Source organism: Bubalus bubalis, chromosome 5 (genome assembly GCF_019923935.1).
Source record: "Bubalus bubalis isolate 160015118507 breed Murrah chromosome 5, NDDB_SH_1, whole genome shotgun sequence".
Classification (NCBI taxonomy): domain Eukaryota; kingdom Metazoa; phylum Chordata; class Mammalia; order Artiodactyla; family Bovidae; genus Bubalus; species Bubalus bubalis.
Genome location: NC_059161.1, coordinates 47,354,633 through 47,380,236, shown reverse-complemented (window position 1 = coordinate 47,380,236; position 25,604 = coordinate 47,354,633). Strand labels below are relative to the sequence as shown.

Below are 25,604 nucleotides of genomic sequence, written 5' to 3'. Positions count from 1 at the left end.
CTGCCTTTTGTGATAATATGGATGGACCAGAACTATTATCCTAAGTAAAATAAGTCAGACAGAGAAAGACAAATACTGGATGATCTCATTTTTATGTGGCACCTAATAAAAGTGAACTCAGACACATAAAAGATAGGTTGTTGGCTAGAGTTGGGGAACAGGGAGGTGGGCAAAATGGGTGAGGGTGGTCAAAAGGTAAAAACTTTCAGTTATAAGATTATAAGACATTAATTTTTTTAAAGGCCAATAATAAACTATGAACCATGATTCCTTCCATTCTTCCCTGAGAACTGGGGCCATGATTCTTTGGCTGAGGGGTAAGAGGGTGGTCAGTGAAGATAATTGGAGGTAAGAATCACCAATGCACCAAAGCAAATTTACTTGAACTTCCTAACAAATTAACATAGTTCTTTTTAATAGTCATAATTTATGTGAAAAAAGTTAGACCTAACTCTAACCCAATCCTTTTGAAGGTACTTCAAAAGTATTTTGCTTTCTACAGTCAGTACATTCAAAAGAAAACAAGCCTGGAGTTTTCTCTCAAAATAAACTGTAATAAAGACAGGAAGGTCTCTTTTCTGATGGACCATCTTTATATAAGAAGATTGGTGTTTTCAAAGACCAAAGAATTACTTGGTATGCTTTTCTCTCTGACAAAACAGGAACGATCTAATAAGTACAAAATCTGGAAGATAAAAAAAAAATGACTAAAGGAGAAATATCTACAAATAGTTACTCCAAACTCAAATGTTCACACAGTTGACTTTAATCACCATTTGAAAATTGTTTTATTACCAATTTGGAAAATCACCCACAGTAAAAATAAAATAAAATAATTCCAGTTTAGGAAAATAATTTAGTTTAGGAAAACTGTTGCTTGATTCCCCCTTAAACAATTTCTTCCTAACTCCTCAGTTCAATACAATAAATATTTTTGAATACCTATGTGCCTACCATGTGCTAGATATTATATAGTATGTATATTTTATATTACATATATAACACAGATTTTATATATGCATATATATATAATCCAGATGACCAGACAATTACAAATATATATCTAATCTGTCTACTCTTCATCTCACTCTGTCTTTCTTGTACTTCATTACTATTAAAATAAAAATTTCCTCTCATTTTGATAAAAAGGCAAACCCAATGATACATCTAAACTATTATATCATTTTCTCCTCAAATTTATAATAATCTCAGCTATGGTAAATAATAGAAATTACTGCCATACTCTTGCTTAGTTCTTATAAAAATTTATAGCAGAAAAAAATTTTATAAGCATTAATATTAAGGCTCCAGGATTCACATTAAATGAAGTTCAACCATAATTTTCAGATTATATTACTACATTTTGGCTATAATTTGTTCCTTACAGCTCTGTATATTAAAGTTATGAACATTTTCCAATAGAATAATTTGATTTAAAATACATTAGAATATATGATTACAATAACTGGTTATATTGCCCAATACTAATTACAGAGTTCTTGTTACTGCAGCATTCTTTATGTGTAGAAATACAGCTAAACACAAATAAAAAATAACACTAAAATAATTATAATAAACAAGAGAATGAAAGGCATTTTCAAGTAAGATTCTTTATGTCTTTATTATATTTATCTATCTACTGGGCTTCCCTGGTGGTTTACACAGTAAAAAATCTGCCTTCTATGCAGGAGACCCAGGTTTGATCTCTGGGTCGGGCAGATCCTCTGGAGAAGGGAATGGCTACCCACTCCAGTATCCTAAGGGCGTCCCTCATGGCTCAGATGGTAAAGAATCTGCCAGCAATGTAGCATATGCAATTCAGGACATCAGTAAGACATTCTTATATCTTTATTATGCTTATCTATCTATAAAGATAAATAAATTTGAGTGAACTGAAAATACTACTAATCCAAAAGTTATATTTGATTTTGCCATAGGAAACATTATACATAAATTTAAGTATGTGAAATTAATTATGTATTCATTATTCATAAAAAATATTTTTATTACTAAATGTATTTACAATGATGTCAGCTTCTCATTATGAGATTAAAAATATTTAAATGACATCAAGGATGTCATTTATAACCCCAAATTAAATAGTTTTTGAGTTTTTTTCCTTCAAAATTGAGACTGTTACTTTAAATGAACTGTAGCATAAAGTTCAGTGCAATGTGAAATTTCAATAATATCCTATATTTTCCATTAATGCGTCAAATGTAATTTTTTTTTCAGATAATAGTTATAGGAATATCAGTATAATATTCAAGTATGCCCCATACATTTTAGAATAGATATAAAAGTACTGCGAACTATAAAACCACAATTTCCAAAAACAACTACTTAATAAAGCAGCTCCTATTCTAATAGTAGCATGATTATCCAGTTATTTTTTTCAGCTATTAAAAACTATATAAGAATAAATTATCCCATTTAGTCTTATCTAGAAAAACAGGGAATGCTGGCATAACTGTTTTGTCTTTTAGATAATGTACACGTTTATTATTTTACAACAAGAACAAATTAAAATTCTTATACTCAATGTAGCTTTTACAGGAGCTGTCAGAAGAATATTGGTTAAATATTCTGTTTCCTAAAGGGAAAATACAAGAAAAGTTTTGGGTTATTTTCTCCTAACTTTCAAGACTTCAGTGTGCATTTTTAATTTATCAAATAGAATTCCTCTTCCTTAAATATTATACTGGCTATATTTCTTCTACAAAAATGTGTTCCCACCAAAAGGACCCTAAAACATTTGGGGTTTAACTCCTCTGTTTACACCAAGATTTTCTTTCATAAAAACACAGGCCTTTAAAAATGGACACAGTTAAAGATAGAAGTCTTACTTATCATCTTCATCTATTCCCTCTCTTCACAGATGAGAACACTGGCGTCCAGTGAGGTTAAATGACCCACGGAGACTCACTAAACTGGACTAGAATCCAGGCTTCATGCTCTTTACCAATACCTAGTTCCCTTCAAATGTGGAATAATGCCAAACCACAAAGCTAAGTCAGTTATGAGTACAAACAAGCTTCTATTGCAATAATTAATTTTTAAATGTAATAAAGAAAACACATCATCTGTTTCCTTTCTGACAACTATTATTCAACATGAAGCTTTTCTTTTTGCTCTGTGTTTCTCTGATTAGTTAAATTCTGTCTATCTCTGGCAATCAGAACAAATTTAAGACTCCCTTTGGTAAAAAGCTAAGTTTTATAAGACCATCAACATTATTGTTTAGTACAAAATATTTCTTCTCTCAAACCAAGAAAAGCTCAAACCTATTCAAGATCTTCCCACCTTTCACTTCAAATGGAATGATTTTATGTTACAGGAAATCATATTTTAATTCTGTGCTAAATCAGTTTCAAATGACTGAGAAAAGGAAACACCAGTGTAAGGAGTCTGGACACTTAGCAGTACGGACACTAGAATACACTCCTCTCCTTTCTCATATAAGTACACTGGACCTCTGTGAGGTCACCCCTCTTATCTACCTACCCAGTTTCTACCACTCCTTAGTGTATCTAATTACAGAGAACTTCGGTATCAATACTCTGGCTCTAAAATTCTGAAGAAAGAAAGAGAAGTGGCATATTATTGAAAGCATACCTAGAAATTCAGACCTACAGGCTCTTCCCTGAACACTTCTGCTTGGATACAAAATATTCCATGTCTATCTTCAACTCACCTCTTTGCTGCTACTCTGCTCGTGACACTAAATGGATCTTCTTCCACTGGAAAACTGGACAATTGAACCTTATCTTGTTGGAGGAGTTTCACCAAAATTAATGAGATGTTCTTATGAGGAGAGGAAACAGCAAATTTTAACAACAAAACTAGGTTTATTTTTAGAGACACAACTGATTAAAAAAAAAAAATCCTTCTGTACTGAGACATGGCGTACGTGATCTCACCTTATGGGGAGTTTTTAGAAAATTCACTTTAGCTGTGAATCATATAAATGTTTCTGTAAAATACTATTTGGGGAACTTAAGAATGTGTTGTTCTTAGCTTTAACTATAAAATCACCTATATTTTCTAACTAATTTTGGCAAGAAGCTTTTGATGTAAAGTAGATGCTTTTGTGAATAAATGTTTTCAGTATGCTTCTTTCAAATTAACACCATCCACATACAAAGGAGTAAATTCATCTATTCAATTTATTGACCATCTATTCCATCATAAAAGCTCCATTCTACACTGCTTTTCATAGTTTATGAAATACATTTATATGCAGTACTGAATTTATATGGGCTTCCCTGATGGCTCAGTGGTAAAGAATCAGCCTATAACACAGAAGACAAGGGTTCAATCTCTGGGTTAGGAAGATCCCCTGGAGAAAGAAATGGCAACCCACTCCAGTATTCTTTCCTGGGAAATCCCATGGACAGAGGAGCCTGGCAGGCCACAGTTCTTTGGAAACTCAAGAGTTAGAATAGACTTAGTGACTAAACCACCACCAATTTATATGAATTTATATGCTATGACAATTAGAAAACACATAATTCTTGCTCTTATTCCTTTTCATAGAGAAAGATGAAATAGGTATAGAACAGATAAAGGGTAATGATTAGAACAGAACACTTTATTTTAATTGAGATATAATTGACACATAACATTGTATTACTTTCAGGTATACAACATAATGATTTGATATATGTGTATGGACATAATAAGACTTTTAAAATGAGAGTAGGTCAATAGAATCAATAAGATCTCAAAAAAAAGTGTTTTTGTAGACTCTAATTCCTCAAATTTCCAACTTAATCCATTTATCCAGATTATTTAAATGAAGAAATTAGAATTCCAGGGAAGTCCATTCCTCTTCCATTGGGACATTCCCAATATAGGTTTAAATCCTGCCAACTAGAAATCTGCTCCATATTTATAAAAGAACTGTGATTTCTTAGCTACCCATGCCTAATTTTTCACTATTTGCCATCATTATATTCTTCTGTCAATGGCACCCAATGGTACCTAATAGTTCAGTGGTACCTAAGCAGACCAACTATAAACAGTAGGTATGAAAGTAAATATCTTTTGATTGACTAGAGTTACTTTGAAGACGGTAAATGGTTTGGTTCTTTAAACAGGAAAACAAACACATCATACAGAACACAGAATGGAAAATATCAATCTACAAGGAGGTTGTCAGCTACAGGCTGCAGGGCTGTGCCCTGCCATTCATGTTATACTGTTTAAACTACTGATTTTAATGAAGGCACCAATGACATGATCATCAAATCTGCCTGTGACATAAACCTGAGAGGACTAATTTATTACAGTGAAATGTTAAAACCAGAATCCAAAAGGGTTCAGACAAGCTGACACCATTCATCCAAACTAAAATGATCAAATTTCAAACAGATAAATGCAAATAATCTGTACTTACTGCCCAATTGTAGGGCAGGACACTTATGCCATTAGGGGTTTTAATTGAATTTAAACTCACAAAAGTTCACAATGAGACACATTTGATAAACACATAACCTAAATGATAACTGTCTCTGAAGCTAGATTAATATAAGCTTAGATGATAGCTCCAATTCTATGTACTGCTGAGGTCATACCCAAAATATCATATTTAGTTATCATCATAGCTCTGTAAATCAACTAGATAAAGAAGAACAACAAGGGCCCATTGTATATATAGCACAGAAAACTCTGCTCAATGTTATGTGGCAGCCTGGATGGGAGGGGAATGTGGGGGGAATGGATGCATGTATGCATTTGCTGTCCACCTGAAACTATCACAGCATTATTAGTTGGCTATGGACGTGCTAAGTTGCTTCAGTCGTTTCTGACTCTGTGTGACCCTATGGGCTGTAGCCCTCCAGGCATCTTTGTCCATGGGGATTCTCCAGGCAAGAATACTGGAGTGGGTTGCCATGTCCTCCTACTTAATTGGCTATACTCCAATATAAAATAAAAAGTTAAAAAAAAAAAGACATGATTTTTAAAAATATAAATAAAATAGAATACAGACAGGAAGCAGAACTGACAATAGAGAATGTGAATAATAATAGTAACATCAGTATAAAAATAATAATTATTAATATCTAGAGATCACTTTAAGAGCTTCCCCAGTGGCTCAGTGGTAAAAATCTGCCTGCCAATGCAGGAGACATAGGAGACTTGGATTCGATCCCTGGGTCAGGAAGATCCCCTGGAGAAGGAAATGGCAACCCACTCCAGTATTCTTGCCAGGAGAATCCCATGGACAGAGGAGGCTGGTGGCCTACAGTCTATGAGGTTTCAGAGTCGGACCCAACTTAGAAACTAAACAACAATCATAGATCATTTATTAATGTCATGTCCTGGGCTATGAGATTACCTCAAGGGTTTTACAAACCCCCCCAAAGTGGTATTTTATTTATCCTCATTTTACAGATAAGACAAAAAGGCTTGGACATAGTAAGTATTAATAATTTGACCAAGTTCACCAGATAGTATTATAGATACTAAAGTAAGAATTTGACTTTAGGCTATCTACTTTCAGGGTCTGAACTTCTGGCTACCTAACCACCCACCTATCCAGTTACGGTGACCCTAACTGCATGCTAGGCACTGAAGCACTGGAATACAAAAGAGGATGTGACAAGTAAGAGAATCTGACCTCAAACTTACATTCCAATGAAACAGACAGATTTTTTTAAGTTAAAAAAAAAATCATAAAAAGTTGTAAGTTTCATGAAGGAAACAAACAAGGTACTATGAGAGAATAATTGGGTGGTGTGCAACAGGATATATGTTAATACAGAAGTGAAGACATTTAAGTGGAAACCAAAGAAAGAGAAAGAGTTGGTTAAGCACAGGAAGAGTGAAGAAGAACAGAAAAGGTCGACATTTGTCCAAGCCTGGACATCTTTGAGAAACTAAAGGAAAACTATGAGGCTCGAGTGAATGGAGACAGGAAGAATAGATTAGGGTAGGTATTAAGACAGTTGGTGATCAGATTACACAGGGTCTGGTAAACTATGAAAAAAAAAAAGAGTTTGGAATTATGTTTCTAAATGCAAATAGGAAAATATCTCAATCTGTTAAATGGAAGAACACTGATTCAATTCACAGTTTGTCTTTGCTAATGTGTTATATACATATTGAAGTGGAATGACTTCATAAAACTAATATTGTGGCAAGGAAAAAACAGATAACACACACAATAAATGAGTAAGATATAGAGTACAATAAAGCAGAAAGGGGAAAGAGAGTACTGGGGGAATGATATACAATTTAAAATAAGGTGGTCAGGGATGGGCTCACAGAGGAGATGATATCAAAGCAATTATTTGCTGGGTAGTGATTAAGCTAGTGATCCATAAGGTCATCAGGCAGAACAGTGGTCCAGGCAAAGGGAATAGAAAGACAAAGGCCCTGAATGGGATTGTATATCTGATGTGTTTGAGGAACAGCGAGGAAGCCAGTGTGACTAGAGCAGAGCAAGGGAGGAGAAAAATAGGAGATGAGGGGCAGAGAGGTTAACTGGAGGGATGGACTCTGCAGCATCTTATAGATCAATTGTGGAAATTTTGCCTTTCCATATTTGAGGTAGGGAATCACTGGTAGTTGCAATCAAAAGAGGGACAATATTTGACACAGATTTTAACAGATCTCTCTGTCCATAAAGGGACTAAAATGCATTAAAGCAGGAAAAAAAGGAAACCAATTAGGACATTACTTCAATAACACCTGTAAAGATGGACATGGAACAACAGACTGGTTCCAAATCGGGAAAGGAGTACATCAAGGCTGTATATTGTCACCCTGCTTATTTAACTTATATGCAGAGTATATCATGTGAAATGCCAGGCTGGATGAAGCACAAGCTGGAATCAAGACTGCTGGGAGAAATATCAATAACCTTGATACGCAGATGATACAACACTTGTGGCAGAAAGCGAAGAAGAACTAAAGAACCTCTTCATGAAAGGGATAGAGGAGAGTGAAAAAGTTGGCTTAAAACTCAACATTCAGAAAACTAAGATCATGGAATCTGGTCCCATCGCTTCATGGCAAATATATGGGGAAACAATGGAAACAGTGAGACTTTATTTTTTTGGGCTCCAAATCACTGCAGATGGTGACTGCAGCCATGAAATTAAATGACACTTGCTCCTTGGAAGAAAATTTATGACCAACCTAGACAGCCTATTAAAAAGCAAAGATATTTCCTTGCCAACAAAGGTCTGTTTAGGCAAAACTATGGTTTTTCCAGTAGTCATGTATGGATGTGAGAGTTGGACTATAAAGAAAGCTGAGCACGAAAGAATTGATGCTTTTGAACTGTGGTGTTGAAGATTCTTGAGAGTCTCTTGGATTGCAAGGAGATCAAACCAGTCCATCCTAAGGGTAATCAGTGCTGAATATTCATTGGAAGGACTGATGCTGAAGCTGAAACTCCAATAATTTGGTCACTTGATGTGAAGAACTGACTCATTGGAAAAGACCCTGATGCTGGGAAAGATTGAAGGCGGGAGGAGAAGGGGATAACAGAGGATGAGATGGTTGGATGGCATCACCAACTCAACGGACATGAGTTTGAGCAAGCTCTGGAAGATGGTGAAGGACAGGGAAGCCTGGTGTGCTGCAGTCATGGGGTTGCAAAGAGTTGAACACGACTGAGCAACTGAACACAATTAAACTTAAAAGCTTTTACACAGCAAATCATTGACAAAATGAAAAGACAAACTACTGAATGGGAGAAAATATTTGGAAATGATATGACAGATATGAAATTAATATCCAACATATACAAATAGTTCACACAACTCAACATCAAAAAAACAAACAACAGAATTAAAAAATGGGCAGAACCTAATAGACATTTTCCAAAGAGGAAATGCAGATGGACAAGAAGCACATGAAAAGATCCTTAACATTGCTAATCATCATGGAAATGCAAATAAAAACCACTAAGAGATATCAATCACCTCACACCTGTCAGAATGGCTATAATCAAAAAGTCTACAAATAACAAATACTAGCAATTATGTGGAGCAAGGGAACCCTTGTATAGTGGATGGTGGGAGTGTAAGTTGGCGGAGCCAGTATGGAGGTTTGGAGTATGGAGCCAGTATGGAGGAAACCAGTATGGAGGTTTCTCAAAAAGTTTAAACTGGAACTACCATATGATTCAGCAATTCTACTCCTAGGTATATATCCAAAAAACAAAAACAGAAATACTAATTCGAAAAGATACATGTACCCCAACATCCACAGAAGCATTATTTACAATTGCTAAGACATGAGAACAACTTAAGTGTCCATTAATACATGAAAAGATAGAGAAGATGTGGTGTACATATACAATGGAATACTACTCAGTTATAAAAAAAGAATGAAATTTGATGGACATAGAGAGCACTATGCTAAGTAAAATAACATAGAGAAGACAAGTACTGTATGATATCACTTATATGTGGAATCTAAAAAATATAACAAACTAACGAATATAACATAAAAGAATCAGACTCACAGATAATACACCACTAGAGAATAAACAAGTGGTTACCAGCAACACAGGAATAGGGGAGTGGGAGGTACAAACTATTGAATGTAAGATAGGCTCGAGGAAGTGTTGTACACCATGGGAAATAAAGCCAGTATTTTGTAATAACTGTAAATGGGAAGTTACCTTTTGAAATTGTATTAAAAAACTTTCTGCCTGATATAGCACAACAAAGATGAACTAGGAGTTAGAGGATCTGTCAACTAGTTTAGGCACGGTTATTAATTATTTGGGCTTCCCAGGTGGCGCTGGTGGTAAAGAAACTGCCTGCCAATGCAGGAGACATGAGATGTGGGTTTGATACCTGGGTCAGGAAGATCCCCTGGAGGCAGGCATGGCAAGCCACTTGAGTATTCTTGCATGGAGGATCCCATGGACAGAGGAGCCCGGTGGGCTACAGACCATAGGGTCGCAAAGACTCAGACACAACTGAAGTGATTTAGCACGCACGCATTATTTAAAATCCTTTAGCTCATTTAGGCATTAATTTATTCAATCATTCAACTAACAGATAAAACTTTTAGCAGGCCTTCTTTGTGCTGGATACTACAGATACAATGATGAATAAGATATGGACTCTGACTTTGTAGTTTACAGACATTTCTGGCAAATGATAGTTTTCCGGGGCTCAATGTTCTCTCCTCATCGCTTATGCTCCCTTTTGCCCTCAGGTATACATAGAACAAACAGTGTCTTTGCATATTCTATCCATTTTACTGAATGGCCTTCCTTTCCCACTCTCTTTTTTTCTCCTCCAGACTATGTTGAAATATGAATTTTACGGTAAAATCTTTTTTATAACAACTTTATTGACATAATTCACATACAATTCCTCCATTAAAGTACATCATTGAATGTGTTTTAGTATATTCATAGAGGTGGGCAACCATCACCTTGACCAATTTTAGAACATTTTTTCACGCCAAAAGAAAGTCCATACCCATTAGCAGTACTCCCCATTTGCCCTCAATCCACTCAATCCAAGCATCTACTAATCTTTCTCTATAGATGTGCCTATTCTGAACATTTCATGTAAATGGAATCATACAATATGCTGTCTTTTGTGACTAACTTCTTCCACTAAGTGGAATATTTTCAGGGTTCAACCATGTTGTAGAATGTATCAGCACCTCATTCCTTTTTATTGCCAACATATATCTGTATAGATAGAAATAATCACATTTTATTTATCCCTTTATTAGTTGAAAAACATTTGGGTTATTAGTTTGTGGCTATTATGAATAATGCTACTATGAACACTCAGGAATATGTTTTTGTGTGGACATGTTTCATGTCTATGGGATATATACGTAGTAGCAGAATTACTGGTCATATGGAAACTTTAAGTTGAAACTTTTGAGAAACCATCAGACTATTTCCCAAAGCAGCTTCATAGCTTATAATTCTGCCAGTAATATATGATGCTCCAATTTCTCCACATCCTTGTCAACACTTGTTATTATCTATCTTTTTGATTATGGCCATCCTAGCAGGTGTGAAGTAGTATCTCACTTTTGATTTGATCTGCATTTCTCTGACAGCTAATGATGAGCATCTTTTCATGTGTTTATTTGTCATTTGTACATATTCTTTGGAAAAATATCTATTAAGATGCTTTGCCTGATTTTGAATTGGGTTTTTATTATTAAATTGTAAGCCTGCTTTATACATTCTAGAAACAAGTCTCTTATCAGATTAGGTGATTTGTAAAAATTTTCTCCCATTCTGTGGGTTTTCTTGCCACTATCTTGATGATGTGCTTCCTCTGAAGCACAGAAGTTTTTAATTTTGATGATATCCAATTTATCTATTTTTTTTCTGCTATTGCTTATGCTTTTAGTGTCCTATCCAAAAAGTCATTGCCTAGTCCAAGTTCACAAAGATTTATGTCAATGTCTTCTTGCAAGCATTTTATAAGTTTAGCTCTTACATTCAGGTTTTTCATCTACTTTGAATTTACTTTTACATAGAACAAAAGGTAGGGGCCCAACTGTATTATTTTACATCTGGATATTCAGTTTTCCCAGCATCATTTGTTGAAAACCTGTATTTCATCCATTGAATTTTCTTATTATCCATGTTGAAAACTGACTGACTATTGTGTAAAATATTTTTGAACCCTCTCCCACCACAGTAAGCTACTCTTCCACTCAGCCCTCATCTCATCACATTTAATGGTCTCACCAGACTATAAGAGTTGTGTGAATAATAAATACATTTTGTTTCTCAATTCAACCCCAGTGCCTATTTGTTAGTGACACCTAATAGGTTACCAGTAACTAATAGTTAAATAAATAGATTCATTAAAATGAGGCATTCACTCTTGGCTCACTCACAGCCTAATCATTTATGAAATGAAGGGGCCAGACTAAGTCATTGATTCTCAGTGCCCATCAAACTATTGCCCTTTATCATCTGATGTCCTCCCTTTGACCCTTCATATGTAGCCACTGAAACAAGGGAGACAAAAGATAAAAATTACCTTCATGAATTTTATTGCTATGTGGTTAGAAAGCATGCTCTGAAAAATGCCAAGCTATATGAACTTACTCTCAACAATCAGCAATAGTTGAGGGAAATGGGGGTGGAGAAGAAGAAATACAGCAGTTACAGTTTTAAAAAATCCATGATTATGGATCCCTCCTGAAAATACTGATGGAATATAATGGTGGATCTGCGGTCATGTTGGCTCCTTCTGAGTTATAATTGAATGTGAAACTAAGTAGAGGTAAGTAAGTAGAGGTGAAAGCCCAGTTATTCTTAGTATGACTTTAGAATGCCTTGTAAAATCTTCCTCATTTTCTCTTCCTACTTTGTTTTTCTTTTCCTCTTTTCTTCTTGTTTTTATAACTGGAACAACTCAAGGTTTCTTTGTTCTCTCCTGGCTGATGAGGTAAGTCAAAGATATCCTAAATTCAGCATTTAGAGACTTCAGGCTCTGCTCAAGAAAACCCTGCTTATCAGTAAGTCATATGTCTTATATTACATATTAGTGATAAATATATATATATAAGACACATACACTCGTACATATACATGTATGTACCTATACATACACACACACAAAGATATATATTTATAGATTTTTAATACATAAGTAGATATTTGATCCATCCATTTACCTTAACTCCCCTTTTAAATCAAAACATATCTGGCTCTTGATATATAAACCCTTAAACAGCTTCAATTACTATGCACATAGTGGACTTTCCAGTACTCTGGAAAATCCCATGGACGGAGGAGCCTGGTGGGCTGCAGTCCATGAGGTCGCGAAGAGTCTGATACGACTGAGCGACTTCACTTTCACTTTTCACTTTTCTCGCATTGGAGAAGGAAATGGCAACCCACTCCAGTGTTCTTGCCTGGAGAATCCCAGGGACGGGGGAGCCTGGTGGGCTGCTGTCTATGGAGTCATACAGAGTCGGACACGACTGGAGCGACTTAGCAGCAGCAGCAGCAGCAGTGGACTTTCACTTATTTAGGGAAGAAATACTGACCCAGCCCTATTTTTCTGTGATAAACTTAAGTGTAGAGATAAGTTGAAAATGATAGCCTAAAGTTTCTAATTCAAATTAGGATACGACAGTTACCTCTCAGTATGAGATTACCACATTAAGTAAGTCAGACAGAGAAAGATAAATATTACACCATTTAAACACGGAATTTAAAAACATGATACAAATGAACTTATTTACAAAACAGATTCGCGGATATAGAAACCAAATTTATGATTACCAAAGGGGAAAGGTGAGTGTGTGCTCAGTGGTTTAGTTGTATCTGACTCTTTGCGACCCTTTGGACTGTAGCCCGCCAAGCTTCTCTGTCCATGGGATTTTTCAGGTAAGAATAGTTCAGTGGGTTGCATTTCTTCCTCCAGGGATCTTCCCAACCCAGGGATCGAACCCACGTCTCTTACATCTCCTGCATTGCAAGTAGATTCTTTACCTGCTAAGCCATCAGGGAAGCCCCAACAGGAAATGGGATAGGGATAAATTTGGCATTTTGAATAAAAATGTACATACATAGAAAACAGATAACCAACAAAAATCTTTTGTGACGCATAGGAAACTATACACAATATCTTGTATAATAACCTATAATGGAAAGACTCTATATGTATCTATATATAGATATAACTGAATCACTTTGCTAGGCGCCTGAAACTAACACAACATTGTAAATCAACTAATTTCAATCATTTTTTTAAAATGGGTATATTCAGATTTCTGTGCAGAAAATTCTGAGCAAGAGAAAGAAGGGCCCAAAAGAAAACGTAGGACTTACAATGATGGGACAACCTTTCATGTCAAGCAATTCAGTAAGTCTTTCTCCTCCATCTTCTTAAGATTTCCCTAAAAGTTTTTACATCCCTATCTTCCTTGGTTGCCACTCTCTCTAAGATAGGAGCATTTCCTTGCATTTTATGGGGACCTGTCAACCACAACTTGACTCATGATTTCTGAAGCCAGGTTAATGCTATTACCTGCATGTTTTCTTACCACAGGATGGGGGACGTGGGTGGAGTGTCAGGGGGAAGAAGAAAGCAAGAGAGAGAGGATGAGTATGAATGAATATCAGAACTTCAGTTGTGAGTGGAGAGAGTCTTACAGAAAAGAATTTTCTATTTCCCACAGGGAATGCCAAAAATTCCCAGGGAAGTATAAAGCAGGCTAGAAATTAGGACACTTCTGTTTTCTTGTCTTTTCCCTAAAATCTGAATGTCAGTGTAAGTGATCCACTTAAATACAGATCTTAACGACAAAAAAAAGGTTAAATTACCTTGACCATCTCTTAAGAATAGCAACATGAAGATCTAAACACCTTGCAATGTATTAATAGTCATGAGCACCCTGCAGTTAATTACATTTAGGATCTCTGTCTAGGGCAGTCTCTCAGGCTGGACTCCAATAAGGGTCAGGGATATGTGAATTCTCTAACAGAATTAAAAATCTGTTCTCGTTCTGATGATTAAAAAATCAAAGTACAAAAAATATCATATTCTACGTCATCTAGATCCAGTATTACCATAGCATTTCATTCCAGGGCTCTGTTTACAAGACAGCACCAAGGAAAAACTGAAACTTAAAGCATCAACTATTAATGCCACGTCTCAAGGAGTTACCAATTTATTCCTGAGGATCAGGGGTTCACATAGATACAAAACCCTGGCTGAGAGTATTTAATTCTGCGGGCTTCCTGAAGAGTGACCTCTCCGCCAAAATACTGTTGAGAAGTTTGCTATTGACTAAAATCTTTCCTCTAGAACTTCATTCTTAATTCAGAGTAGATCTTTAATTCTTATTGCAGGTTAACTGATGTCTATCTCGTAACTTAATTCAACTATGTAAAGGCTAGACACTTTATTGCTCTAGCATTCATCATAATGAAAAGAATATAATCTAAGGCCGATAATAGTAAAAGTTCTTTCTTATTGTAACAGAAATGTCATTTTTATAAATCAAGAGAATGGCAAGTTTGGAATAACACTGCACGTAATTTTATTGATTTTATTAATACTTAATTCATAATTAAGAATAGAATAAATATATTTATGTTTCTGGAAACATGGGCATTCAAGTCATAAAGAAAATTTAACTTTCACTTAGCCAAGCTTCTTACTTTACTGGGAAAGAAAACGAGGCTCTCAGAGGTTTGCTCAGGAAGTTAGCTGAAAAGTCAAATCAAGAACTCAATCAAGTCTTTGGACTCACACTCCATAGTTAAAATAATACACTGTACACTCTGTGTTTCGCCTTCCATTATCAGTCGTGGAAATGTTCTACAAATCATTAAGGTAACGGTCAGTTCTCTTATTTCTAGACAACTCATCCTACTCAAGTCTAACACTTTATTTTTTAATCAGCATGTGGGCTCTAGTTCCCTGACCAGGGATGGAACCCAGGCCACCAGCATTGGGAGCATAGAGTCTTAGCCATTGAACCACCAGGGACGTCCCCTAACACTTAAATAAAATGTCATTTTGTTGTATGTCATCTGAAGTTTGAAAATCTTAAAATTGTCTCATTATATAGAAAACCCTGAAAAAGAAATGAAAAACTTAAATATTCACAAAATAAAATATGACTTCTGTGCCTGGTGGTAGGACATGCAGAATGTTGTAAGTAGGCAATTACACTGGGATTCTGAGACTGATAGAAGCCTTTTTTCTATGGGCAATCTTTTATAACAGGGACATGGCACTTGAAATACTGAAGTCAGTGATACAAGCATGCTATGGAATCAAAAGATACATGCTGCTGCTGCTGCTAAGTCACGTCAGTCGTGTCCGACTCTGTGCAACCCCATAGACTGCAGCCCACCAGGCTCCCCCGTCCCTGGGATTCTCCAGGCAAGAACACTGAGGTGGGTTGCCATTGCCTTCTCCAATGCATGAAAGTGAAAAGTGAAAGTGAAGTCGCTCAGTCGTGTCCGACTCTTAGTGACCCCATCGTCTGCATCCTACCAGGCTCCTCCATCCATGGGATTTTCCAGGCAAGAGTACTGCAGTGGGTTGCCATTGCCTTCTCTGCAAAAAATACATACATTCCTTGAATACTTCCTCCTTCCCCTATAGGCCCATCTCCATTTCTTTGTTCAATCTGCCTTCTTCCAACCTACATGCCTTCATCTCCCACCCATGGTGGGCAACATCCTTACCATCCTTCAACTCTGTCCTCTCTCCTTCTCCTAAATCCACATACGCTTTTGCGGCTTGCTAATGACAGTCACTATGGTCTTTGAAATATACTTATTTGGAAACCTATCTTATTGATACATACTCCCCTTTTTAAGAACAGAAGTTCACTGCTATATAGGGAGCTCAGCTTGGTGCTCTTGGTGGTGACCTAGAGGGGTGGGGTGAGAGAGTAGGAGGAAGGGGATATATGCATAGAGCTGGTTCACTTCCTTGTGCAGCAGAAACTAACATAACATTGTAATGCTGCTGCTGCTGCTGCTAAGTCACTTCAGTCATGTCCGACTCTGTGCAACCCCATAGACTGCAGCCCACCAGGCTCCCCCATCCCTGGGATTCTCCAGGCAAGAACACTGAGGTGGGTTGCCATTTCCTTCTCCAATGCATGAAAGGAAAAGTGAAAGTGAAGTCGCTCAGTCATGTCCGACTCTGTGCGACCTCATGGATTGCAGCCTACCAGGCTCCTCCGTCCATGGGATTTTCCAGGTGAGAGTACTGGAGTGGGGTGCCATTGTAATGCTACTACACACCAAAAAACAACAAAAAAGAACAGAAGGTTATTCTAGGTCAGGATAGTACATGCAATATATGGTTGTTGAATTAAAGAAACAAGTGAAGTCTAGGGTAAAAGGATTCTAAATATATAACAGCATCTGTTCTCTGCAAAATATGACGTATCACTTTCTTTTGAAAGCACTGGGTTGACCAGAAAGTTCATTCGGGTTTTGAACCCAAATGAACTTTCTGGCCAATCTAATCCATGTAAATGACCCCAGTAAAGTGATCTATGAAGAGAAGGCAGCAACACATAAATAGCTTAAGATACTGTTAAGTGAAAAAAGTAAAAATCAAAATTATATCTAGGCTGTATTTACTACTTGAAAATAATATATATGCATATGGACAAAAAGTAGAAAGTAAAACAGAAAAATGAAAACAATTTGCTCTACTGGGTGATGGAATCATTGGCTTCTGTGAATGTGCTTCTGTTTATACAATAAATATTGTTTTTAAATGTATACATATGTAGTAATTAGTAATATTTATACTGGACATTGGTACTAATATTTCTGGACTATAAATAAAGCAGCTGTAGCTGTCCTATGTCTAATATCATCCAGTTTGCCGGCCCCGCATGCAAATGTATTCAAAGAGTTGCCGCACCTGGTAGTCACCAGAATTTCTGATTTTGTAGCTAGAGAAGATAATCTGTAAGGTTAGAAGGTTGGGTCAACTTTTAAAGTCAAAATAAGTATGCCCCAAATTTTTAAGGACCAAAATATGTATCATTCACTGAAACTGAATTACAGCAAAAATTACATTTCTTTAGAATCAATAGTTTGATGAATCTTATGACTTCTTTAAACACAAAAATGTTTTTTGACTTCTCTTTACAGTTTTATATTCCTTTCCGGAGGTAAGCATTTATCTAAATGTTTATCCCACAACACAGATTATTTCTAAAAGGGCTTGTTTTGTTTCTTATTTGTACCATTAGTGCTAAATAGCCCTGAATTGTTACTTTCATATACATTGTTTCTGCTTACACATTTGATTTTTTTAAAGATGTATTATTAGGATGAATAGCATTATCATCTTTCCTAGAAAATCAAATGACTTTTTTGACCATATGAATTTCTATAGTGTTTTTATGAATGAAATATACATATATTGCCACCTAAAACCACTGCCCAAATCATTATTAAAGTTATTCATGCTAAATGCCCCAAGGACCTGCAACTTGATATTCTTCCCTGGATTGGTGTTGAACTGTTTCTTTGTTCAAAAAAATCAAACTTACTTTTTTTTACTGCTAATTTTCTAATCTTATGAATGTAATTATGATTTTAAATGAAGAAATTAACTTTATATGGTATTTCAGAAAAATAACAAATTGGTAATATTTTATTAAATGGAGATATTTTAAATTATTTACATAACCCTATTTGTCCCATTCAAGCATCCCACGGCACAAGAACAAAAGAAGCTGATTTATTAGACATACGCCAGGGTGAAAATTTTTTTCAGAATTCTTGGTTGGGCTGTGATAAGAACACAAATTTATCTAAGTATATTGAACAATGCCTTAGGGCATACTTAGGGAAGATGCTATTTTAAAAAAAAAAAGCTTTATTGCATCACACACATGGAACCAGATTCTCCTCTCATGGGCTGTAGCCAGCATGAAGTTCACACTACATTAATTTGCACTTGTCGATATGCTACTTTACAAGTATTTTTTAGGCATGTTCAAATGTGTACTCTGGCTCTTAAACTAGAATATAAACCCCCTAAGGGCAGGACCTGGGTCTTCCAGCTATCACCCCACAGTGTCTAGTGTAGCTGGTGTGGGCAGGCCAAGCCCTCTGGAATGGCTACAGTCTAAGTGAGGAGCAGGGAGAGGAATGCGCTAAACCTCCATCAGTGAGAGGGTGTGAAGAACACTGGAGAGCAACTCTGTCATCACCAGGACCAAGTGATTACATGCACGAACGGCGTGCCCAAGTGGCCCCTCCCAGTCATTTTTCAGAGCTAGAAGTGAGGCTGCAGGTGGTAGGTGGATAGTCTCTGAAGCCTAGCTCTCAGAAGCCATCCATTATCTCAGTATATTCCCCAAAAGCCCCCTGAAGAGAGTATATAGCATTACAGACACATAAGAGAGAACAGAGCCGAACAGGATTTTATTTTAATCTGTAAGTGCTAAATTATGAATGATAGTTAAAGTGTTAGTCACTCAGTCATGTCTGACCCTTTACAACCCCAGGAACTGTAGCCCCTCAGGTTCCTCTGTCCATGGAATTCTCCAGGCAAGAATACTGGAGTGGGTTGCCATTTCCTTCTCCAGGGGATCTTCATCATCCAGGGAATCAAACCTGGGTCTCCTGCATTGCAGGCAGATTCTTTACCATCTGAGCCACTAAGGAAGCCCTAAATTATAGAAAAGACAATTATTAATACCCCTAGTAGCCACGTTAATACAGACAATGAAATGTTCCTAGGATGTTTCCAGAATCAAATAAAAGACAATGGGCCTCAGAGATCCATTAGCGGCTGTTTAAAGCTAAAAGTTTCATGATCTGTTACAGCAATCTATTTCAATCTTCTTGCTGTCAGAAAATTCTTATTTTGGGCTACTGTAATTTCCAGTTGCTGTGATTAAATCTCTTTGTTCTTATTCTTTCCTTACTAAAGATCAAGAACAAGTTTTAACTTTCTCCTTGAAATTATGTCAAGTCCTTAAAGACAAGTGAAGCAATGTTTCCGTCTTCTCTAAGTAGAAAGGTACAATTCTTCAACTTTCCTCTATTGCTGTTATTTCTCAGGTCTTAAGTAGGTCGTACTTTAGGACATGTAGGGCTTCCTCTCTACACAAAGCCATACAAAACAGATGTACTACTCCCAACAATCTAATTGATTCAATTGAACTTACAACTCTTGTGTTGACACAGTCTACATCTTTTTAATGTCAGCATTAAAGTGTGGAGTCACGCTGCTGTAGATATGAGCAAACCTCAAATCCTTTTTTTGCCCTAATTTTCTAGTAAGAATTTGCAGATTTCTTTCTTTTGTATATGTGCTTTACCCTTAAATATTTTCTTTGATTACCCCATTCAGGTAATTTTGAACTTCAACACTTCCTATGCAATATTAGCCACAACTCCAGAGTTCTAACTTACACCATACTGATAAGAACGTCTTATCTTTGACAGAAATTAAATTAACCTAAACATTCTGTACTATTATTATAAAACAATTTATGTATTTATATTTGTACTCCCATCCAAGCCATTAAGTCACATGACTCTAATCAGACAATAACACAATGACCAGTCATATACCTATCTGCTGATGCCACTAGATGACTAAGAGATCAGGCATCAGGCACATTTCCTATACTGTGAAATACTCTAAAGCTGTTACATTATACTTCAAGATTGGTGAGTCTTCAGTCTCAAAGCTCCACATTCTAGAGGGCAGGGGAAACAAAAGTTTTATCTTTATCCTCAGGGCAGGGGTTGGCAAGCATTTTCAGTAAAGGCTCAGAGAGCAAGTATTTCAGTGTGGTGGGCTATGCCACAGCTTCTCAACTCTGCCTTGTGGCAGGAAAGCAGCCCTAGACAGTACATTAACAAGCGAGGGTCACCGTGCTCTATGACAACTTGATTTGTAACAACTGCCTGCAGGTCAGAGCTGCCTGTGGGCTGTAGTTTGCCAGCCCTCTTCTACAGCCACAGGGCACCTGTGCATAAACATACGCTCATATCTCTGTAAGTAGGCATGTATATACATGCATTAGCACGGTGGTCCCCAACCTTTTTGGCACCATGGACAGTTTTGTGGAAGACGAATTTTAAATTTATTTTTTATGTTTTAATTGGAGGAAAATTGCTTTACAGTGTTGTGCTGGTGGCAGACGGTTTTTCCACGGAAGGAAGTGGTGGGGCGATGGTTCCGGAGATAATGCAACCAATAGGGAGTGACAGATGAAGCTTCCCACACTTGCCCACTGCTCACCTCTTGCTGTGTGGCCAGTTCCCGACAGGCCTTGGACCACTGCCGGTCCCAGGGATTGGGGACCCCTGCATTAGCACACCAAATCTCTGTCTGCTTAGCCCCATAGCTAAGGTGGCTTCATGGGCATGTGATCAGTGTGCTCATATAGGGACCTGTGTTTAGAAGGGCTCTGAACTTGCAGTTTAGTGCTCTGTGGTCAACGTCTTAAAATTCTTCTTAATGATTTTATGTTGGAATCTGGGTTTTATCAGTGAAGTCTGATGGCACCAATGGAAGCCCCACTCACATCTGTGGTCTTGTCTCTCCACTGCCTCATGGCTTGGACACTTGTTCCCTTTCAGTTTCCTCTTCCTGGCCCCTGCCTTGGGACCATGCTGCCCTCCACCCTGGATGGGACCAAGTCACAGCAGTGTTAGGGGGAGGAACATGTTCTGCTGGGCTTCGCTGGTGGCTGAGAATCCACCTGTAATGCAGGAAACCCGGTTTCGATCCCTGGGTCAGGAAGATCCCCTGGAGGAGGGCATGGCAATCCACTCCAGCATTCTTGCCTGGAGAATCCCATGGACTGAGGAACCTGGCGGGCTACAGTCCATAGTGTCGCAAAGAGTTGGACACAACTGAAGCAACTGAGCATGCAGGCATGCACCCGAGTTCTGCTATTATCCTTTACATCTGGTGGGAGCCTGGATCTGAGCCTGAGAAAGGCTGGGTTGAGTATGTATATCCCTGACATCTGAGGGTAGGACATGGAGTTGATGATCCCTGCTCCTGCCTGACTGCACTACAGCACACTCAGTGGACTCAGTGTGGAGCCTCTGCCCACCCTGATCCCAGCACGTGGAGGCTGCCCGGCTGACCCACCCTGGGATGAAGACTGACTGTCCCTCTTCCCCACTGGGGCATGGTATACAGGTTTTTTGGCTGTTGGCATGGGAAACCTGGAAACTATGGACCCATCTGTATACCCAGTCATGGGGCACCTATGGGGGTCTGCAGCCCCCACCATGAGTATCCCACGCTGGAGGGGGTCCAGCACTAAACAGCAAATAAATGACATGCAGGAGGAGGGGGGAAGAGGGAAAGGACAGAAGGGGAGAGAGAAAGAGGAGAGAAGCCGACTGCAGGAGAAAGGAAAATGTTTCATAATTTATTCCCTTTAACATCACTTTTTTCCTGTTTTTAGGAACAAAGAACTTTGTATTTTCATTTTGTATTAGGCCCTGATCAAAGATTAGGGGCTGTAAAGAATCATCTCTGAGACTGATCCCCCAAAATGGAAGCTAATAAAGAAAACTTCACTTATGCATCACTCATTTCAGAGTCAGCTACCTTTCGTGCTGCCAGGGCTTCCTGCAGCCTTCCTAAATCTTAAAATGTAAGGCTCTGAAATTAATTATATATTTTAAGACTAACAGACTCCTTTCAGAATATGATGATTGGGGTTTCTGCAAGGTAGCCATTTCCTTCAGATAGTTTGCTACAGGATTAATTCATATTTCCTTTGAAGTACCTTACAAATATAAAGCACTATCAAGACATTATGCTTAAAACTTATTGATAACAACAGACAGGGAAAGGCAAAATTTTTCTAAGATTTCCCTTTATTTTCTACTAAAGAAGATAACACCATAACATTCTAACATACAAAAACGTAACTATCTTCCTGATTCGAATAGGCTGACTACAGTCATTGTAGAGATGGTCAGAAAAAATTGAATATGGGTTGTGCATTATAGGATATTAAAGAATTACTGCTAATATTGTTAGGTGTGATGACACAGTAGCTGTGAAAAAATTCTTCATAGATGTATACAGAAGTATGTATTATGGGTGAAATGACATAATTTTACATATTTCAAAAGCAGAAGAGAGGGAAAAAGACAGGAGAGGAAGAGAAGATGAAGAAGAAAAGGATGATAAAGATGACAAGGAAGATGAAGATGACAATGAAGACGGAGAGACAAAATGTGAAATAGAGGGAACAGAACTGCAAAATGAGGAACCTGCATGATGGAGATGTGGGATTTCATTGTAATAGTCTCTTTATCTTCACAAATATTTTAAAATCCCCATAGTGGAGTGTGTGTATGTGTCTAACTGTTGCCTATAAAAAGTTTCTAATAAAAAATCAGGGCACAGATTTTTCGTTCTTCTACATACCAAATGTCCTTTTTTTTTTTTTTTTTTTTGGTGCTAGAAGCATCCTCTGAGGCTGGCAGGAGCTCTAACTGAAGAGATACAAAGGAGTTAGTTGATGGGAAGGATAATCTGCCCATCAGTTCCTGACACAATAAAAAAAGAGAACAGGAGAAAATGGGAGGAAGAGATTGTCATTGTTACTCTCCTAACCTTCCCTTCTAATTATGCCAGAGTCAAGGCTTGGGTCACAAGGAAAATGATTTTGGTGCTCGACCATTTGCCCTATTTTGTATACATCAAAAAAGCTCTTGTTCTCACCACATTCCAATCTGACAGTTTCCCACCTACTTTAAAAATGTATCAAGAGGCCAGATTAACAAAAATATAAATAAAAGGACCATATTACAAGGAACATCTTGTTTGTAAACATAGAGATAGCCTTCCTGTTATTCTGAATTGCATGATATGTAACACTTTAAACCTTAAATTGCTTTATATTATAGGTATTTCAGATATATGTTCAACAGCTCAGCTTTTAAAAGTTAAATGTAAATTTCTCTCCTGAGTACAGATGGTGGCCAAGCAAAGTAGCTCTTCACTCCTAAAGACAGAAGGTCAGGTCATGGCTGAAAGACCAAAGAAGAATCGCTGCTTTGCTACTCCAGGTCATCCATGGAAGGAGACACCACTACTTTCTTGTTTTGCAACTGTCTGTTCAATTCAGAATAGTTACACAGAGTACCTATAAGATTTCCTCAAATTCTGTCCAAGAAAAAAATAGTATGCACATCACATTACAAACATCTTGGAAAACTATTAGGAGATTTTATTCCTAACTCTGACATCCTAAAAAGGCATACCTCTATCTAAAAATAACATTGAAATCATTATAAAAACTGTTCATGGTTCACTATTTAGCAAGTAATATTTACAAATGAAAACTGCTCCTTTTAAAAATCCTGCAGAATTTAGCCTCCACATCATTAGTAGTTAATTAAAATGAGACAGAGTGAGAAAAGACAAATATTACAAATACTTCTGCATGTGTTATTCATTTATAAGAGATATTATAATCTTATTGCTCCTATAGTATTTTTTCTCTGTAGAACATTAAAATGCAATTTTTAAATAGCTTGGAGACTCTACCTTATTTCAGTTAGTCTAAAATGTTATGCTAGCAGATGCTACAGAATAACAGGAAAGGTATATAATAATGCTAGGGAGCATGACAATATGATACCTTTTTTTAAAAGCTATGATACATCGGAAAAGGAAAGTTCCATGTTGGTTGGTAATACTAGACCTTCAGTTTCTGATATAAAGGATTTTTAATTCCACTATCAGGCACGCCCCCAACTGGATAGAATAAAATAGTGTCATTATTTGAACATAATGAAATGTACATTATTTGTTAATAATGAAAATTCTTCTGAAAATTTAAAACTCATTATAACACTATGAATGTCATGGTGCAAAAGCAGAATTTGATTTTGGCTGTTTGGATTTTATTTCAGTACCAGGAATTTCAGCCACCACTTGAAAAACTTTTTGTACTAAATTTAATTATCACTTTCATTTTCAATACTTTTCCCAATTGTCTTTGCATTATTTGCATAGAGAGCCGATTGGGTTGAAAAGCAAATATGTTGGAAAATTTGGTAAAAAATGTTGAACTAGAATATATTTCAAAAAATTTACTTTGGGCTACCCCCTTTTAAACCATAGTGATTTCTTTAAAATAATGACAATGAGAATTCAGTCTTATTTTAATTGAATAGAGTTATCAACCTGCTTTCACTGAATATAAAGAATGAAAGCTTTCAGTGTTCTGTCACACAAAACTAAGAAAATCAGAAGTCAGTATATTTGGAACTGCCTCGCTAAAAACTTCATCCATGTTGTCAATTAAAATTGAAGTATCTACATGATCTCAACAAAGATATAATGTAAAACATCTGTTCAAACTTAAATTGAAATAAGTAACATTTTTTCCCCAACATTTCCAGTTTTACTGTATTTAGGTTTCCTGAACAAACGTATTCATGATAGTCTTAGTTAAAACTGGTTCCACTCTGCCAACAATCAATTTGATTGACATGTTTACATATCAACTCATCTCATCTCACAAATTTTAAACTTTTTCACTTAAAATTGGATTCAAGTTGGCATTTTTCAAGAACTTTACATATATTTTAGGTTCAAAATGTGCATTAGAACTTTTTTTTTTTTTACTTTTTTAAGTAATAGATACATATATCCAAATGTATATTTATGACCTGTCACATTGGAATTTCATATGCATGCAGTTGTATTCTCACAACTTCATGTGAAAGGTGATAATTTTAGGCAACTGTATATGAAATTCTTTTAATAGTATAAATTGGATCATTCCATTAATTAGAAAGAATATAATAGAAATAAATGACAGGAATAAAATCACAAAAATTTCAGAAAAAAAACATTAGTTATGTCTTTAATTGCTGCAGGTACTACATTTGTATCAAATCTTACCTGATCTTTAATGTCAAGATCCCTTTTAGTTTTTGTTCTGTACTCTCTGTGCTCCTTTTCGGCCTCATCCTTCTCCATTTTGGTTTTATTCAATTGATAGCGCATTTCTTCACACACCTGTTAGATTACAAAAACTAGATCAATAGCTACTGGAATCTACTAGGCAATGCCTGCAATCAGATCTTTTGGTGCCCCCTAGAGGTCATATGAATAAATACAACAGAAGTTTTC

The 25,604-nt window shown here is 36.7% G+C and overlaps 1 protein-coding gene across 18 annotated transcripts in view; it reads right to left on the bottom strand.

The window, feature by feature from the left end:
* The window catches only part of SDCCAG8 (SHH signaling and ciliogenesis regulator SDCCAG8), a 243,518-nt gene that overhangs the window by 131,671 nt on the left and 86,243 nt on the right, over positions 1-25,604 (bottom strand). For all 18 annotated transcript variants that reach the window (XM_044943060.2, XM_025287254.3, XM_044943061.2 and 15 more), the window contains exon 12: positions 25,374-25,490. In XM_044943060.2, the coding sequence (XP_044798995.2) occupies positions 25,374-25,490 (117 nt within the window). The remainder of the gene's footprint in view (positions 1-25,373; positions 25,491-25,604) is intronic.